The sequence below is a fragment of the Aythya marila genome (assembly GCF_965140915.1).
Source record: "Aythya marila genome assembly, chromosome: 3".
NCBI lineage: Eukaryota > Metazoa > Chordata > Aves > Anseriformes > Anatidae > Aythya > Aythya marila.
Genome location: NC_139044.1, coordinates 75,326,351 through 75,346,599, shown reverse-complemented (window position 1 = coordinate 75,346,599; position 20,249 = coordinate 75,326,351). Strand labels below are relative to the sequence as shown.

General features: G+C 39.9%; 1 protein-coding gene across 1 annotated transcript in view; it reads right to left on the bottom strand.

Annotated features, from left to right (window-relative positions):
* SLC35F1 (solute carrier family 35 member F1) overlaps positions 1 to 20,249 on the bottom strand; it is a gene marked incomplete at its 3' end in the record, with an annotated part of 242,705 nt that overhangs the window by 41,168 nt on the left and 181,288 nt on the right. Inside the window, exon 3 of the mRNA XM_082755784.1 lies at positions 8,301 to 8,428. Within this exon, the coding sequence (XP_082611910.1) occupies positions 8,301 to 8,428 (128 nt within the window). The remainder of the gene's footprint in view (positions 1 to 8,300; positions 8,429 to 20,249) is intronic.

Sequence of the window (20,249 nt, the reverse complement as noted above, 5' to 3'; positions counted from 1 at the left end):
CAAGTATGTGAAGATGTCTCTTTCAAGCACTAACTTCAAGGGAAGCATGAACAGAACCTGCCACAAACAGCTAATGCTGACATCAGTGTGAAAATGTATGTCTCTTTGGGACTAGTAGTCCAAGGTCTGACCCACAAACTGCTATTAGCAATACTGCAGCATCATCAGATATAAACAGTGAATGCAGGTAACATCCATTGACGTTACATAGTTCTTGAATTGTACTTTGTTTACACCTGTAATTAAACAATGGGGTAGATAGAATACCTTACTACAATATGAGCATCAAGATAACCTAGGATATATTGCTTAAATACCCTTAAGGTGTAGCTTTACATTTCAGTTCTTCCAGACTGAATTCACTCTGACTTTCTTTTTTCTTCCAATAAACCTGCCTAACAGAAGAAAAAATGCACATATATTCTACAGACAAAAGATGTGCCATCATGGATTACCTGATGTGTGATAGGGCTTTCTTATGTTCTTTGTTGCTTTTTCTTTTGTTTGTTATTTGTCTTTTCAGTGATTAATAAAATACATTATATCTAATTGCCATTTTCCCAACTATAAAGCTTCTATAATAACTAAGATAAATTATGCTTTGCTTGAATTTCATTCACAGTACATAAAGGTCAATCATTTACCAATATTTCACTTGGAATTATCTTCTATATTTTCCTTCTTTTTAATTGCTTATTCAAAGGTACTGAATATACCCTGTCATTATGTTAAATTAATGAGTGACCTGATTTTAGTCAAAAATACTATTTTAATCATACAAGTTTTCAGATCTCACTGAACTAAAGGAAAACATGCTTCCTATTTTGCCACGGAAAGATATGAAAACTGAAATCAAAGTGTGCAGACAGCTTGAACATTCTGTACAGGGGGAAGCAGAAGAACAGCTCTTTGCTTTGACCTTGCCATATTTTTCTGTGGCTTCCTTTACTGAGAGCTCTGAATTGGGTCACTTCAGAAGGCAGGATATAATAATCTATAATCTATTGGTATATCATTCTACTGCAACTACCTTTTATTATAAAAATGCTGTGTTGCTTTAGAGATTGAAGAGTCTTATTTGATTCTAAAAGATATTACACTGCCTCTGAGTCTGTTGGTACACAACATTAAAATTATTTCCTCTGTTTATTCGTTTGTTAAAGCACACTCACTTCATTATACTTGTGACTCACAAACACTCTCTTGCTAACAATAAACACACAGTCTCTGATCTCACAAATTCAGCGTGTGCCTGCATATACAGAGTAAGAACGTGCTGCTAGTGGTTGGAAAGGAGAGCTGGCAAGCTTTAGAGAAAAGGTCTGTAGTACAGAGGGTGAACTGCTGATCTGCAGCAATATCAAAAAGAAAAAAGCTGGTCAGCAAGCTTCCTGTGGGAGCAGCTGAGCTGAATCTTCCTTTTTAAACATTCATTATATTTTTTCCTCCAGTTATAAGCCCTTTTTTTTTTTTCACATTAGGAGTTTCTCATTAGTGCTGCCCTCAAACTAATCATGCAGAGAATCAGCTGCACCCTCCATTCAGCTGGCTCTCCAGAGCAGCGAGATCAATGAGATCAGTGTCACAACCGCCCAACTTTGTCTTGTCAAGTAGATGTGATGGCTACTGAAAGGCAGTAAGAGGACTGGTAAGTTTAATGCAACAGCAAGTGCTATATCCAGGAAGAGATGCACCTTCTGACACATATTTTGCTTTTCAGTCAAAGGAAGAAACAGTTTGCCATCCACTCCAGCAGTCTCTCTGTTCCAGTTTTCCCACTGCTTTCACAATGCCACACTCTCTTGATTTCACTATAAGTTACACGTGCACAAAACCAGCTGAGACGTGAAGCCTCGTGGAGCTGGCTGCCAGCTGCCAGGGGAACTGCTCAGCAATTATGCTGACCTGAAACTGAAACCTTTTGCAAAGAAGGTGTGGATGCTGGTGATGTTTCTGACAGATTTATTTTAAGCAATTCAAATAAAGAAGAAGCTTTTGTTTTGTTTTGTTTTTGTTTTGTTTTCTGATGTGTTTCTACCTTTTATTACAATTTTACTGCTTTCCTGAATGGTTTTATGTACCTACAGAATTAATTTTAGAAGTCTTCATGCTTTCATTAAGCCAAAATATAGGGTACTGTCAGTAGATAGGTCGGTGAAAGAAACTGTTAACAATGTCATTTGTTTACAAAAAATGTAAAAAAGGTTTATTTTCACTACATGGAAGAAACAAAAGCCGTAAGACACCTCCCAGTCTGAAGTCTCTCTAAATTAAATTAATATTTGGCCCACAAGGTCTCTTAACTAGTTTTCTTTGGGCCACATGATGGGTGTTTCTATAAATGTTCTCATCAGTTCCTTTAATTCTTTTCCAGAATTTTCCTTTTTTCCACGCAGAAAGTGGAACTCCATCAAAACTATCACTAGTGAAAGACCTTCACCTACACCTGCTTCACATGCACCAATACCTGAGATGAGGATTATTATGTCTCCAGCTTTTTGTGTACATAAAAGGAATTCATTGAGGTCTTGCAGTCATTTAAATGAAGAGTGGTGGTCACATCCAACCCACAGTTCCTCTACTCTTGATCCTTTATGTGCACACTCTTTACCACCAACATGAATAATCTCATCTTGACTCATTAAACTATATATACATATATATGTTAGGACACACCTCTTCATCCCTTCCTCTTATAATATGCACTCTAGCTATGCTTTTGTGAGATCTGCTCAAATACCATAGTGAAGGAAGAGTACAAACAAACCGGCTACTGAAATGGCCTTTCCTTTATCCAGCTTCCTTCTTTGACTGTAGCCACCACTGGCAGAAGAAGCCATTTTAATTCTAAGAAGCCATTCACTCATTCTAAGACAGCAGACAGCTGCCCCAGCAGTCACATACTTCTGTAGAAAAAAATGTCTTTTCTGCTTTGCTTCCCTCCCAAATAAGATGACTGAATATGGGCTTTGAAAGCCCTTTTCTCAAGGTTACTTATTAGAAACTTCTCTGTCACCAGTTGCTGTAAGCTATGCAGAGGATTAGCTTCTGACATGGCCTAGGAAAAATCATGGATGCCTCCCACAGCAAATACTTTGCTTTTGTATTTCACCTGCAAGAATATGCAAAATAGGCACAGAACGCCAAAATCTCTGCTTTTGTAATGGGCACAGCTTCACTGACTTTAATGAGATTTTGCATATTTATGTTAGTGAAAAGCTTGGCTTGGAGTGAAATTTGCTATGAGAGGCAGGAGCTCTGGATACCTACTGTTAAGCTTACTCCAAAAACATGGAGAGAGACTGAAGGGGGCTGGTTTGTGAGCTATGGGTTTGTAACAGTTAAAAGACAGAACAACAACTCAAAATATGATAAAAAACAAATGCAAGCTACACCCCACAGACCCTCACAGTATAAATGTGTGGTAGGCACAACACCATTCTGCAAACCTGATTAACATTGCACTATTCCCTCACTGCCCTGAAGCAAAACAGGAAAAAATGGTCAATCTTACATGCATGGGATGCGGGGAGGTAGGGAGGGAGTGGAATTTCTCTCTGCTTCTGAGATATTTCACATTAGTGAGTGCTGGGCAAGGTGGATCAACAGCTTCAATATCACAAATCCCCTGCTCATCACCTCCCAGATTTGCTTCAAAATTATCTCAAACCTTCTGCCTCAATGCACATTGAGTCCGTGGGGACCGAGAACAAAGCAAAGCCTATTGCCAACCAGCACTTCTATAATAAGCACCTACCGCTGACTTCTTTCCTTTTCTGGTGGCAGTTGTTGAGGTATGAAAACTGCCACAGGTAATTGGAAGTATGATGTACTGCTGAGGCTCACAGTGATCTAAGAGTAGCTGAGAACATCAGCACCGAAATTTTATCGTCTGTCTCTTGGTGTCTGTAAATCCCAGCTTTTACTACCTTTGTTTTCATCATGCCAATCAAAAGCTTGATTGCCCAAGGAATAAATTACCACATAAATCACTGTTTGGAAACATTGCTCTGTCTTTGACAATGCCTTATTTCTGTGACACTGGATGCATATTCCACAGTTCCATCTTGAAAGACATTGCACAAATAGTCTGGATGATGTCGCAACAGGGAAAAAGGATTACAGTACCACTAGGAAGAACAACACAACAGTGTGATATGCAGGTGGATAGAAAATTGTATTTGCAGAAAGGAGAGCTAATTATTGTGGGGGCAAAGAGGGAGAAGGGAGAGGACAGTCTTCCTCGTAATGCAGCCTGATATGATGAGAAAACTCTTATATGGAAGCTATGGTTACAAATGTCGAAGTCAAAGTCCAAGCATAGTTTCAAAAAAAAAAAAATATTATCTAAATAATTGCAAGAACTTCAGAATCTTTTAATTCCCTCTGGGGTAACTAATTTTATTTGCTGCATAGAAGATGTCTCTAACAGTAGTTAAAACATCCTTCCTAAATAATTATTAAACCTTCCACACGCCTACATCAGAGTTGTCTTAAAAACAGTCAGGTTAAGTATGGAAGGTATTACCACAGGCAGTCTTGGAACTTAGGTGTATAGTTTTAAAATAAATCTACAGGATCTAGTTCTAGTATACATGGGACTGTTTACTGCACCTGCTACTACTGATGTTCAAGAAGATTGCAAAATCTAGTGCAATTTAGATCAATTACATCAAAGAGTAAATAAAAATAAAAGTTTTTGGCTATCTGTGAATCAGAACAAATGCACCCAAGAGCATTAAGTGTGGCTGATCTCTGGCAATTATTGAGCTATGTGTTTTTGGAAGTCTAAGTTAATCCCTGGACAAACTGCTTCACCTTTTACATGGTGTATAATTAGTCTTCTTTAAAGTACACTTTAGGAGACAATCTTCACTTACAAGGCTGGTGTTCTGAGCATTTTCCTGGATGTGTGATGGTTGAGTTTCAGTCCCCCCCAGGTGAGATGGAATTAACTCAAGCCCCTTATGTATTGTTTTAACAGCTATGACTATATGTAAACAGTGGCTCTACCTTTGTAATTCGGAAAGCACTTCAGACTTCCTGTAAGCACTTGAGGTATGCTAAGAGCATCTCTAATAAATTGTGTTCTTCAGGCTACTTCGATGCAGGAATACGTAGCTTTTGAATTTTAAAATGGGGGCAGGTGTTTAGGTAGCAAAAGCCATCAATACAGAAGCACTCTATGCATGCAATGAATGAACATGAAGCTACAAAGAAAGAGCAACCTGTGAGATTCAAATGCAAGTTTTCACATCCCAGGAACATGCTCTCAGCACCAGGTTAGTACATGTATACACAGATCAAGAGATGCTAGCTGTCCACAGCATTTTAGATATATAAAAATTAGGTACCTAAAGGGTACCTTGGATTTTATCCTTAGCTGAAGCCTTGGAGTCTGAAACGAACAATGGATTGGTATTCAATTTGATTATTTTATGTCAGTTTATAAGTGAGGTCTTTTCTGTTTGAAGTTCTTTCTTTCCCTTTTTCTTTAAAAAAAAAAAAAAAAAAAAAAAAGGAAAATTCCACATTTTTAGGCTGTACAGTTCTATTTTCATCTCATGGTGGAGCTGAGCACCACGTTCTCAGACAATAATTATAGAGTAACCAAGGATTTGAAACAAACAGAAGCACATCCAAAAGCAAAGGTCAGGTACCATATTAATCTCTGATTTATGCCTTTGTGTCCTTGCTCATTGTGGTTCTGAAGGAAACTGGTAAAAGACCTATAAGAAACTTTATCAGAAAATTCTGTTTTCCCAACCCAAGATCTCTTAAAGGAAAATTTAAAGTAAAATTTAGGAAAGATCTGGGTGCAAAATAGCAGGTAGAAGTAGAGCACCATTTTCAGTCTTTTTCTGCAACCACAATGAGATAATGTTGGGAGGGGTGGCAGGGCTGTGAGATGTAGTTTTAACCAGAAATATTGATACTACTGAGTTCAGAGCTACTTGGCTAACAAAGTTGTTGAGTGCTTGGAGTTGTACAGTGAAAGCAGAACTGCAAATCCATTGCAATAAAGGTATATTTTTACAGTTAAACTTTTAAACTTTGGCTTTTAGCTGGGAGCAGCTTAATGTTCTGTGCCTAAAAGCATCACAAGTCCAGTACATTCACATGTTAGTTTTGGATGATAGAGCACAGATATCATGTGGAAAAGGTATGTGCTATAAAACTGTTTTCCTGATGAAACAGTCCATTTACCACCAGTATAAAAACACTGCAAAATTTCTCACTTATAAATTTCAATCTGTTAATAAGTCTAAAAAATTAAGGTCTCTTATTTTCTCCCCATCACAAAAGACTTGGTACCTGTGAGCATTTATGGCCTCCCACATAGTGCTCTGGTAGGATGATGTCTTTCAGAAGATCCTTTCAGCAGAGTAGTCGTGTTTGCTCCTTCAGAAACCAGATTCTAGGAGCAGCTGGCTATTTTACACCTTTTACTTTCCATTTCATACCAATTAGACTAATGTGGTTTCAGGCTGAATAATCTCCCGAGCTCCTTCTGTTTCATTGCCAGGTGAAATAGGGTCTTGTTTGTCTACAACTTACCAAACATGTGATTCAACATCTTAATGTGTTAGCTCATATGCTAACCATTCTGACCATGTCTTGGGGTTTCTCTATACTTAGAAGCTCATTCAAATTATGTCATGAAGTGAGTTTAAAATGCAGCATATATTCTTGAGTCGCTCCATGTGTATTTGAGCAATCCAGGACAGCTGGGGGAAAAGGAGATTTTGCACTCCTCACTCCTGGAAAAACACCTGATGACGTTTGAGCTTCTACCTCTTCCCTCTTTCAAGCCATTTTCTAGGCTTTCTTTCTAGGGGAAAGAGAACTGAGTTCTGTTGCAAACTTTATGTGGAAGAGGTCTAAATAGACAAAGCTGCCTGTATCGTATGATAGTTCTCATCTTCTATCCTTCCTATCTCTCAGGGGCTCATTTCAGCTAACAAATTCAGCTGAGACACTGGCAATGCCCTTAAACTGTCCTTTCATGGATGCAGCCAGACAGACCTCTGAAACACGCTTGTTGGTGGCTGCAGGAGATGGGATTTAATGACCTAGATTGCCTTACTAAGGCCATTATTCCTACATGCTATAAGTGAACATGCAAAAGAAGCAGTTCAGCTTTTGCTTTTCTATTGGAGGCTTTTAGTAGCTATAAAATCAGACAGTATTCAGTTGGATTTATGTTTTACTCTGTACTGACTAATATGATGTGGAACAGTGTTAAAAGTGTTATTAAATAGTCTGGGAATGCTTTAACGAATTCTCAAAAAATTCTCAAATGACTCCAGTAGTAGAGGCATTTGTGAATATTTAGATTAGATCTAAGATTCAGATTCCTTGGATTTATAGTTTTCTTCTGTTTTTGCTTCTTATTCAGATAAACATGCTCAGTGTTTTCCAGTATCACTTGTTCAAATGTGGAAGAGATATATTCCTAATTAGCTTTGGTTTTGCAGAACTTTAAGTGCTACTCTATTATTTTACTGGCTCTAAAGCAAACTTCAGGCAAATAAGGTGTAAAATAACCTGAACACTACCTAGGGTTGCCCAGTGATTTAGACATAACGTAAAAAAGGAGTAGGTTTGTTTTAGAACAAGTAGCAATGAAGTATGTAATGATTTCCCAGGACAGACAATTTCCATTTTCTTAAAAATGTTTCTATTATTCACTGCTGCATTTCAAAGGAAAGAAGACTCAGTCTTTGGTGCCTGTATTTAAAATATACGGGTTAGATTTTTGGAGAAGTCTCTACCCTAGTTTTTTTTCACTGCGTGTACATTTTTTTTAAGGGAAGATACACTTTTGATAGCTGCAATTATATAACATAATACACCAAACTACTTGTGTAAGACTTCTTCATCACATCTACATTAATTTTACTTAATGACAAGTTTTACACTCAGACCTGATTACCGAATTCTAAAGGAAGTGCTTGTATTGTTTCCAAGTCCAACAGAAATGAAAAGAAAACACATCTTCCTATATGAAAATATTTCCTTGAAGGAACAAATTAAGATTAGGTCAAAAATGTGATTATGTGTGGTTTAGCACAGCCCAATAACATGAAAGACAGTGAGGTTTTGTACAGTTTGGAAAACACTGAGCAATAAAACTAGTACAATATGAACAAAATGTCTTGTGAGACCGCATTAAAAAGCACAGAGAAGATACAGGAAGGAACTAGCTGTCAGTGTACTGAAGCCAATGGAAGCTGAAACATTGATCACATCATGCCTGTTATATTACCTCAAAAAGAGAAAATCCTTTGTGTACTTACCTGTACACTAGTAAGAGTGGTGTACTGGTAAGCTTTGACAACCAGGTAATTGGCTTCTATATCTATTATCCCTAGGATCATGTACTTCCACCATCTCCTTTTCAAAATTGCCAGCAAGTTTTCTTCTCCTGTGGTTAAAAAAAAATAAAAATAAAAGGGAGAGAGTGAAAAGAAGATTGATGTAAAAGAGTTAGGTTTATATGCACAAAGTACCTGCATGTCAAGAGAAATTATCTAGAAGATATCTTGCATTTACAATATGTGGCTGAAAAGCACTATATATTACTAGGTATGGCAAGGAGGTGAAAACTAACACACCCTACTTGTCTTACAGAAATGAAAACAGCCAGCTTGGCAAAGTAAGTTGTGAAGGCCAGGCTGCCACTTCATTTGAGATGTAAACAATGCCAGCAAAAACAAGGGCAACTCGGGCAGGCTGTAGAAGTGTTCTTAGTTTTACTTTTATACACACAAACATGTATATATACACTTATAAATTGCTAAAGAACAGAGCTGTTATTACCTACACTTATACTTTCCACACACACTGGTAAATGCTGCATTACACATGATGCTTCTTGCCACAAGTGGGGGATTACCAGTGTTTGTAACTATGATGGGATATGAGGGCAGGCCAGCAATAGCAAAACTTCTGGGCAGACTACAGATCCTGATCAAAGGATAGCTACTAAGATCCTAGGGGTCCAAAGTACCAGACTTGTTTGTAGGATGGCTGCGCTGAGATGGACAGACAGACTGCATGACAGGTTTCTCTGCTCCCTGGACCAGCTTCTGAAGGAGGCAGGTTTGCTCTGTGGTGCCTTGCATGGGAGCCCTGCCAATCACCCAAGACTTAATTTCCACCATGTAAAGATTGACAGTACAATACAGCCTGCAGATCAAACCCACAACTTTCAAAAGGTCAAAGCAGTCCTCATGCTAGGCTAGGGATTATTATTGCTCTCAGTGAAAAAGAAACCAGCTCATTAGTGAGGGTGGGCAAACCTGGTACTTATTTGCATGACAGTATGCTCCAGTCACAATGGGACCCCGCTGTGAAAGGGGCTGGGCAAACTGATTGTTAGTGAGCACGGTAAGATTTTATGTCTTTAAGAGTGTGCAGCCCCAACAGGGATCTAAGTGGGCTTGACCTGTGCTGTGAAAGAACCAGAAACAGAATTTGAACTGTCTTGAAAGTTTAAAAAGAAATCCACTATCTTGAGAATTGTTCCTTTTGCTGCAGCATTTCCAAGTGTCTGTGATCATCAAAACGAGCTGTGGAAAATACAGAAGAAAGGGAACATTACTGTCAGTTGGTACCAAAACTTGCTCAGGCTTCCCAATTCTCCCTCATCATTTTCCACCATTACGAGTGTGTTCGTTCTCGGGTTCAAACAGAACCTGGTGATATGCATACCATGAGACTGTAAGAAATGGCAGGCTCTCCAGAGCACAGGATTATCACAAATCTCATGAATGCAAACACAGAAAAATGGATAATTACTTCAGAAATTCATTCAAAATCTGAGCTGGTACATCTTGGCTCCACCAACTGACTTGAATGGATATTTACCTCAACAAAGCATCTGAATAATCTGATGCGTGTTCATTAACACTCACATATATACACACATCTAGTAGAATATAATTAGGCAACAACATAATTATTACAGTGATAATGACACAATGCACAACTGTAAATGCTAAAAAGCTTTATTTCCTGTCCTTCCTTCCTTCCTTCCTTCCTTCCTTCCTTCCCTCCCTCCTTCCCTCCTTCCTTCCTTCCTTCCTTCCTTCCTTCCCTCCTTCCCTCCTTCCCTCCTTCCTTCCTTCCTTCCTTCCTTCCTTCCTTCCTTCCTTCCTTCCTTCCTTCCTTCCTTCCTTCCTTCCTTCCTTCCTTCCTTCCTTTTTCTCTTTTTCTCTTTCTTTCTCTCTCTCAATAAGCTGAAACAAGACGGTGAGGAGGCTAATTATTTAAGACCCTAAGTAAGAATGAGTCAGTACATTCAAGTACACCACACTTTCCTGTTACCACCAACTCACAGGAGAACTTTCACTAAAAAGAAATTCCCACCCTTTGTTTGCACTGGGGTTCAGGAACAATACATTTCAGGCATGAATTATGACTAAATTTGTGTATTTGTTATGAGCAAGCAGAAAGAGGAAAGTTTTAGATCTTATTTTGCAGAACATTTAGGGACGTATTTTCAAAAGAAGCATTTGAGATTAGATGTCCTAACTCCTACTAAAATCAGTGTAAAACATGCAGATAAATCCTTCCCAGGTACTGAAACTCTCTCTAATTTTTGTGCTGCCCAGATAACACCTTTAAAATACCAACTGAAAAACACTAAGACAATTGAAAGGCATTTCAGAGCAAATTTTGAGAATGCTTAAAATACAAAGACATCAAACTACTGGGCAGTACAGAGCTCTCAGTGTCACAGTAGTCTTTATTCCAACAGCAAAAATCCCACTTAAGCCTGCTTTTGATAGTTAGCTCCCTACCTACAAAGCAGACAGAAGAAGCAGGCTCAAGCTTCTGAGCCTGGCATTAGGCTCCCTGGCCAAGGACTAAGGACAAATCTCAGGGAAGCTGTGGTGCCTTTGGTTTGTCAGTGCTTTCTTTCTCCAGCTTCAGCTTCCAACCACAGGTCACTGTACTGTTCAGATGTAGCCAAATAAGTTAGCTATGAAAAGCAATGTATAGGCATAAGCTCTGGCTAAAAGGTAAAGTCAGAGTTTCCAGAGGTGGAAATTAATGGATCTACAGTTTTAACTGACATTCATAATTCTCCCTTTTGTTTTCTCAACCCTTGCTGGGCTAATGACAGAAATAAGAAAAATATATGGCAAGTGGTATTTTGATATAAATCTCTGAGATGTTCCCAACTTCAAAAGATCAGGTTGAGCTGAGAAGGCTCTGCAGAGCAAAAAGCAATGACAAAATGAATTTATGCAGGCACCGTGCAGCTCTGATGAACATTGGTTTAGCTTCACAGCAAGTGTCTTTGTCTCACCCAGTGGAAAGCAGAGAGACATACAGGCATTCAGCATGACAAAGATAAAATAGAGAATTTGTTCCTGGAAAAAAATCTTGTGCACAAGCTGCATCTTTCTCTGTGGAACACACTTTGTCTTTGCTTCCATTCACAGGTCTGGTTTCTGACATGGGTCCTTTTGTCCACATTAGCTTCTACCATGTTTAATACATTGTTAATTTGGGGGCTGTCACTTGTTTACTCTCCTCTATTTCTTTGGCATTGTCATCAAAATTCATAGAGGCAATGAATTGCTCTTAAAGTGGGAAGCTTTCTGTGAAGAGGGCAGGAGAAAGATGAACATCTGTAGTGGGTTTTAACCCAAAGCTATGGACAAGTCAAGGAAGAGGTGAGTGGAGTCCTGGTTTTGGGATGGGGCTGAAATCAAGCACCATATTGACATATCACTGTTCTGCAAGAGAGACCCAGCAGAAGGCAGTGATGCAAGACAGTCTGGAGAAGGTGCGGCAGCAGGAGAGGACCTCTGGACAATAATCACAGACAGATGGCATCTTCTGTGAATACAGTGACAACACAGAGAAGGGAAATGGGATAGCAGTTAGGTAGGTAAGCCTCTACTTGCAGAGACTCAAAAGAGAACTAGAGGGCATCAAGAGGTTCATTCAAAAGTCTACAGCCGAACTGGGAATAAACATCACCTTTGCCTTACAACCAGAGGGAAAAAAAAAAAAACACCACTCAATTACAAACAAAACAAAGAAAGGCATTTTTTTTTTTCTCTCTCTCTTTTCCTTGATGACAAATCAAAGCAAATTCATTAATTGGGCATTATGAGTTGTACGACAGAAGGACCAAATGTAGATGCCTAAATCTGAACTAGCTGGTAAGGCATTTTAAAGCATTATTCACCTGACGTATTCCAGCTGGATTGTTTAGGATGAGACAACCAGTGTTTTGAAAACAAACATCTCTCCCACTGAATGTAAAGGCATGAGAGATTATGTCAAATTGTGTGTTTTTGTTATTATCTCAATAGGGCTGTAACTAAGGCTTCCAGCCAGTCCTATAAACAATAAAACAGACGGGTGCTGGTTAGCTTAAAGGCAACACTTACTGCAAGCCAACAGAACATATCAGTGTCGGTGAACACGCGTTTATGTGAGTGCATGGAGTAATGCCATCTAGATAGTGCCATTTTGTGATGGAGATCCCCTTTCAAAAAATGAAAACAAAGCCCTAACTTCTGTCAGTTCTTGAGCTTTTGAGAATTTGAGCCTTCATACTCAGCCTAATCCAAATGTACTGCAAAGTTAAAGGCAAACTGTGTATTAAGACTGTTTTTAGATGCAGAGGTCTAACATACGGTTAACACAGAGAAATACAAACCCTCTCTTTGTTCTTTTGAGAAGGACAGGTTTGGTTTTCTTTTTTTGTTTGTTTGTGTTTTTTACTAATTTTGCAGTGAACCACACTCCTGACAGTTATATATACAGAGGAGCTTTAGTGTTTGAAAAAAAAAAAAAAAAAAAAAAAGCTACAGCTTTGCCTCTGCTGGCTCAAATTAAAAATCAACAAATAAGCTGCTTTGTAGAAGAGATGATTTTACATCATATAATAAGGATTTACCCCTGGGGGTTTACAAAATTAAAAATAAATTAGAGAGAAAATTAAAAGAGGCTTTAGCTGTGCAGTGTCTACCAAAAATGCATATATACATGTGCAAAAACCTTTTCTCATTCACCCACACAGCCACAGAGGTACAATAAAAAAACAACAGCCATTAAGACAGCAAATTCCCAATTATTTGTATATGGGCTTGGGACACAGGTGGAATAACAGCACTGCCAGACCAGAAAATAAGCATATTGCTTCTCTTTCATCTGCTGCAGTCTGTCCCTTTTAATTCAGATGACAACTTGCTATTTAGATCAGATCATCAAAGGCACTATGCTCTCCTTCTGCGTTACAGCACAGAGCTCAGCAGAAGAGAATTAAATGTATGCAGGAGACTTGCAAGGGGGAAGGCAAAGTAAGTGTGCAGAGAGGGAGCTCTGCCTAGCATCCTGTTTCTCTGCTGCCCTACCAGGACTGCTGGAGTCAGGCAGTTGAGATGCAGAAGTCTCATGGAGGATGAAGATGAGATCAGAATGTACTTATCATCATTGCTTTGAAAAGCAATCTCAGTTAGAAAGCACAGTTATGGGATAATTGTTTCTTTTCCATTTTCACACACTACAGCAAGTCTTGCAGATAAGGAACTTGACCAGTACAAGCAATGCTTCTCTTCTTCTTCTTCACAGACCTTCTAGTCATCCAGCCCTGCTGCAGAACAAGGGAAGAGAGGCAGTCAAGTGGGGCAATGCCCTGCAGGGGTAATAGGGATCTGTTTTGCTTTACTACATTACCTAAACATCAGGAAGCACTTCTTCACTGTGCAGGTGATGGAGCAGTGGCACAGGTAACCCAGTGAGTGGTGTGTCCCTCCTTGGAGGTCTTCAAAAGCCACCCAGACATGGTCCTGGGCATCCTGCTCCGGGTGTCCATGCTCAAGCAGGGGGTTGGACCGGGTGACATCCAGAGGTCCCTCCCAACCTCAACCATCCCGTGAGGCTGTGGCAGGACCAAGAGGCTCCCATGCCTGAAAATTAAAATCCTGCTTGCCTCCTGCTTTGCCAAGATGCTGGTGCAGTGGGTGCAAAGCCTGTTGTAGATGCCTTTCAGCTCTCCATAAAGGTCAAAAGAAGTGTCCCTCTTCTGTGAGATTTTAAATCCTTGACCCAAAATAGTTTCTTATTTCATTATAACTATCTGTATTACTGATGTCTACTTTATGGTAGTACTGTTGCCTAAAGGCAAACCACTACTACTGTTTAATTATTCACGCAATAGAGAAAATGTCCTCTTACAAGGATGCTCCTCTGATCTTCCTTCACAAAGCACCTAAGTATACTCCATTTAGTACATTTGTTCTATACCATGTTTTCAGAAAACCTTTGGAGTGCCTAGATAATCTTAACTCTTTTTGCCTCCCCCAAACACCCAATCTTATCCAGGGCTCCTGTCTGCTTCCCCTCCTGTAGTGGGAGAGGTGCAGCTGCCCCGTGTTGTGGCCGCAGCCAGTTCGCAGCCCTCCAGCTGCTGGCCACTATTCCTGCTGCTTGCCCGGTGCTGCCACTCATGGTGGTGGGGCTGCACAGAGAGCCAGACCAAAGAACTGCTGACAAACTGCCACCGAAGCTGTGGGTGTGCCCAGAGAGCTTTCGGGTTTTCCTGTCATACATACTGAAGGAAATCTGCAACAGAAGGTGCTGCTGAGGTGGGACGTGATCACAGGATACCAGCTGGTTGCAGACCCAGCGCAGTGGGACAGCTATGCCATGGGAACATATCTTCACCTTCGTCTGGAGTAAATCTCATTTACCAAGCACAAACAGAACTAGCTCATCATAAGTGTTTAGACTTGCTGTTTCCCTTTAGACATTCTGCACATTAGGCTGGAGAGGTTTTGGCTACACCAGAAAGAGAGACAGAACTGGCACTTTTCCTTTTGCCTCAGCCCTGGATGTAAATCACAGGAACTGAAATCAGATCTAGGAACTTGAACATGCATTTTCACAAATTACGATTAATTTTTGATGCCTTGATTTTGATCCAGCCCAAGCTCTGTAGCTAGAGATGATAATCTTCAGATGTTTTCTTATTTCAGAAGATTACAAGCGTCATGGACTGAGTGCAGCCCCCAATCCCCATTCCCTTGCACCCCTTGGGGGGAGGAGGTGGAAGAGCATGGATGGGGGCAAGGTGTTTTTAGTTTGCTTCTAGTTTCTCACTGCTCTAGTCTGTTAAGTAATAGGCAATAAATTACATTTATCTCCCTATGATGAGTCTGTTTTGCCTGTGACGATAATTGTTGAGTGATCTCCCTGCCTTTATCTCAGCCCTCGAGCCCTTTTCATCGTATTTTCTCCCCCTTTCCTTTTGAGGAGGGGGAGTGGGAGAGCAGCTGTGGTGGAGCTCAGCTGCCCAGCTGGGTAAAACCACCACAGCAGTCTGTGACAAGAACCACGCCGAACCTGAGGAAAGCTCTGAAGAGCACATTGTTTCAAAAGAAATGGGCCTCCAAGCACTCAGCCCTTTAAAATGTCAAGATGTTTAATGACCTCTAAGATGCTTCTAGCACACAAACTTTTCACTTAAGTTGTTTAACCTCCTAGCCTAAACTTGGTTAAGAACCCTTCTTGACCCGGCAGCTTGCTTCCTGGGAGAGGCACTTGCACTGACTTAACGCAGGGGTACACAAGTGCTCTGACAAGCTGGAGCTTTTCCTCAAACCTGAGCTTTCGTGAGGTCATTATGTCCTCGTACATGACATTTTCAAAACTGATTTCTGATCTACAGTACTCTTCGATTTAAGTTAACTCTGAACTAACGTTCTGGTCTGCCAAATTTCAGGGTTAAACCTGTCTCTGTCTCACACAGAAATACTTCAAAACAATCCTATTTCTTTACCCTATAAGCTCAGAAGCCAGGCACTTTTTTCATTGTTTAGCCTATTTTATCTAGTGTGAAGCTACTTATAGCACTGTAAAGAAAGGATTTGAAAAGAAAAAAAAAATCTTGCTTTCAAATATACCAGAGTATTAGTGGCGGTAAAGAAATCTGTATACATCTCTGTATATTATTTATAAATGTGTAATTTGCATGAATAATTTACCCTCCTGGATGATTTTAGATGTATTAATCATATTCATAAGACTTACTCAAAGTCAAATAATCTTAAAAGAAATAATGTTCATTGTTTAAGGTAGAGGAATCAGTTATGATGGATAGGCTTTCTTTTTCTTCTCCTTTTATCAACTCATTACGAAAGGTTGGTCCAGCCATATACCCACTCTGTGACATTTGTCCCTCAGCAGAAAGATATGAATAATGGATTATCTACTTATTATTCATGATTCCTATAAAGTTTATTCCCCAAAGCATGAGATTTCCCTGAGATGGTCAGAAAAAAAAAGACAATGCCAATTGCCATTGTTATTAACCAGCCATAGATCAAGCAGATCCAACAGAACTTGAATTTTTAGCCTTGTCTTTAAGGGTGTAAGGAAATCAAGGAGTGTGTATCTTTCTCAGCTCCCCATCAATAACATTTGAAAACAGTAATCCAATTTAAATCTAATTTGACACAGACAGTGCAAAGCTATTAGTTCCTACAGTTTTACTGTGAAAAGGTAACTGAGCAGGAAAGAGAAAACCTAGCACCACTGCCATAAAGAAAAGGCTTGGAGGTGAATTCATTATTAGACACCAGAGAGCAGTCTCCGTATCTTAGGCAGCAACTCACTCAGCCCTGAGACATCAACCCCTACGATATCAGGCGATGCTGGGGCTCCCAGAGCTGCTGCTTTGCAGCAGGTGCTGGCATGATGTATGGGCAAGGACTGTACAGAGCAGACAGTACACAAGAAAAAGAACTTGCTCTCGTGGACTAAGAAACCTGAAGACAGCTACTAAGAAATAAACCTTCCTGATGATGAATACCAGGACAGTACTATAACGAGGAAAAAGGCTGCTGGTGAGTAACTGAAAATGGGAGCATTGTCGTCTGTGGTATGTGCACTGAGGGCACATAGGCACTCTGGCACGGTGACAGTTCTCGTTAGTTTAGCAGTAGTGCTGAGGGACTTTAAAGCAGAATCACATGGGACATGGATGTTAAAGACGCACCGTTGGCAGAATTAAAACTTTATCTGGAGTCAATAGTGTTAACTGAAAGTATGTAAAAGGCTATTTTTTGCACCATTTCATGTCATTGCCCTGGGCCAAGGGCAGAGCTGCAGACTTCAGAATAGATTAGGGCTGGCTATCTAAAGATGAATTTGACTTTACAGATGATCAATGATCTCTAGAGGTATTTTGGTATTCTTCTGTGTTAAAAAGGCTGCCAACATGCACCCAGTCCTCTTGGAGTATCTATTTGCAGTAGCATCTGTTGATGGTTGGACCAGATGATCTTGAAGGTCTTTTCCAACCATGAAGATTCTATGATTCTAAGAGCTAGCAGAATTATTCCTATTCTGGGACTTTCTTCACTGCATTGGTGCTTTCTTCACTGAACTGTGCTAAGGTTTGCTAAACTTCCAAATTAAATATTAAGTATTATCCCTGGAGGAATACAGAAGCTTTGGGAATGTGTCACCATCATGGGTTATACATGTAGTAAGGGCCTCACATCAGGACCACCACAGATTATTCAAGAAACTCTGCAGATTACACATGAAACAGAAAATGTAGAAGCGTAAAGCAATTGCACAGCTGGATTCTTCCTATCTCCACGGGTGACCAGTCACAGAGGCTCAAGAAAAGCACACAAGACACACCAAGTCTTTCACTGTTGGCCACAGCATGATCACCTTGTTTAATTCATGGCAGAAATTACAAAACGCACCACAGAGGCATAAACCCAGCTAAGAGAGAAAATGCAGGCATGGAGATATGGAAATGCCTGAAACCCAGTGACTATAAATAACACCCAGAGCTGGCACATTCAATAATTTGCCTATTTCTTGATACTTTCAGGATTTGTACACACCAGATATCACAATGCCATGTCTATAATTATCAAAACTACTTAAAAGAAACCTGTTTAGATCCTATGTAGCATGACCATCTTCTGAGGCATCTTACTAAAAGCATAAAACTTCACTGAACCATGTTGATTTATTGTCATAAGGCATCACATAACTACCCAGCTAGGCAATTATAGGCAATTCATCTGAAGAACTGTCTATTCATTATCACATAATCCTGAACAAGTTACCCAGAACGATGATTAAGATTAGAAAACAGGCCAGATATTTTTTTGATGGGAAGCTGTTCAGAGTGGGTGGTATTTTGTTTTATCTGCAATGTACCTAAAACAATGGGGTCTTCACAGGACCTCTGGAAATGCAACAATCTTGAATATTGAATAACCAGATTAAAAAAAATAAAAATCAGCACTATACATCCATGTATTAACATTAAGGAGAAAGCAATCTGGGATACAACAGAAACAATGAAGGGCAGCCTTACATCCTGGGTAAAGAGAGCGTAAATCTTAAATCTCCATGCATATGGAAACAGATAATAAGGATTTGGATATGAAAGCATTTGTAGAGGGACATGACAGCAAGCCGTGTTGTGAGCACATATTACTGTATGCCACCCTTGTCCATGCACAGGCATGCTAATACAGCCCAAATGTGGCTCTGTGACAATGGATAGATCAAAATCAGAAAGTTTCAGTCCACCACCTATAGCACAGTTTCACTGGACGATCTGAGAGTCCTTTCTGCAGCAGTGTACAGACACACATATCACCTCAGCATCCCTTGTCTCATCAGGACACGCACACTGAGAGGAGCCTTGCAGTACAGTGCTTTGTTTTCTTCTGCCAGCATAGACAACCCAGCATTAACTAGGTCAACAAAGAACTTCCTTCTCTTGGTACAGCCACATCCACACCCAGGCATTGCCTGCAAATCAGTTCTGCACCTCCACGTGGGGTGCACTTCTTAATTCCTGAGCTTGAAGATCTGGGCTGAAGAACTACAGCCATGTCATTTCTGACAAGAAAATCATAAATTTTCCACGATTCAAACTCTGCAACAAGACAACTTATGGGTTTACGAAGCACTTCTAGCACATGTATATTCAAAGTAGTACATTTTCGTGTATTCACTGCCAGCTTTCACATGCATAGTTGTCAGAACTAGCACATAAATGCAGTCATACTCAGAAAGGTGGGGAGTTGAGTTGTGGACACTGATGAAATACAGTTCAGACACTGTAAAATGCTCTAGACAGTACATTAAATGTTAATTAAATGCTGAGTGTCTATCAGCTTAGCTTCAGTAAATTGGTCAAAGCAACTTTGTAGCAGGGACTGAAACTTACCTGGTCTTGTTTTTAAGCAAAATAATGACTGGCATACAAAGTGAAAACCAAGGTCTTGTACAGACAAAGGAAATTTCATGTCCCCGCCCAGCACAGTCTTAAGCTATTTTATGAAGTCTGAAAAATGTAGAATCTAATTATTGTAGCTGTGCAACTGAAATAATGAGGAGATTGAGACTAGGACTGATAAGCAGTTAGATGCTACACTAATAAGCTGGAGGTCTGCAGTCCATCAAAAGTCTAGCAAAAATTACCTGCAGTGGGATGTACAAGCTGAGAAATACTCATTCAGTGCTATTACAACCTGAACTAAGCACCTAGTGCTGATGATGAGTGAAGATCATGCACAAGCCTAAGGTATCCAAAAAGCAATTAACTGTATATAACATGTATTATTTTTCTGTGGTAGAAGATGATAGCCAACAGGAGTATGATAGAGAATTCCAGGGTCTCATTAAATATATAGAATAATAATGATGTGTAGTTCAGATCCTCCGGTATTACATTTCAGGAGTGCCAAATTCACTGTGCTGCTGCTGCTTAAAGAATGAAAAACTAGTATTACACTCACTGGTTGCTGTACTACCACAACAGAGAAACCCAAGTAATTCATACACTATTAAACTGAACTTCACATCTTGGAAGAGCTAAGAGATAAGAAATAACTTGGAAGAGTTAAGAGATATGCAGGTGCTTCCCAGAATGGTGTGGTTTGGGGCCCCTTTGGGTTCGGTCACAGGAGAGCTTGGGGCAAGAAGAGATGAGTGGGGAAGGGACCTGCTAGAAGAAGTGGCCAATACACACAGTTTGCCTTTAGGGTAAATGCAAGTAGATCACCATGGTGTCTAAAGATCCACCCTGAAATAATCATCACTCACTGACTCTGAAACTTTAAAACACTTTTTGTAAATTCTCCTGCAATATGTGATACTGCATCAGATATCATTCAGCAGAGCGCACTAAAAGTTAAATGTCTTCCACTCCTCCCCACCAAGAATTCAGGAGAAAG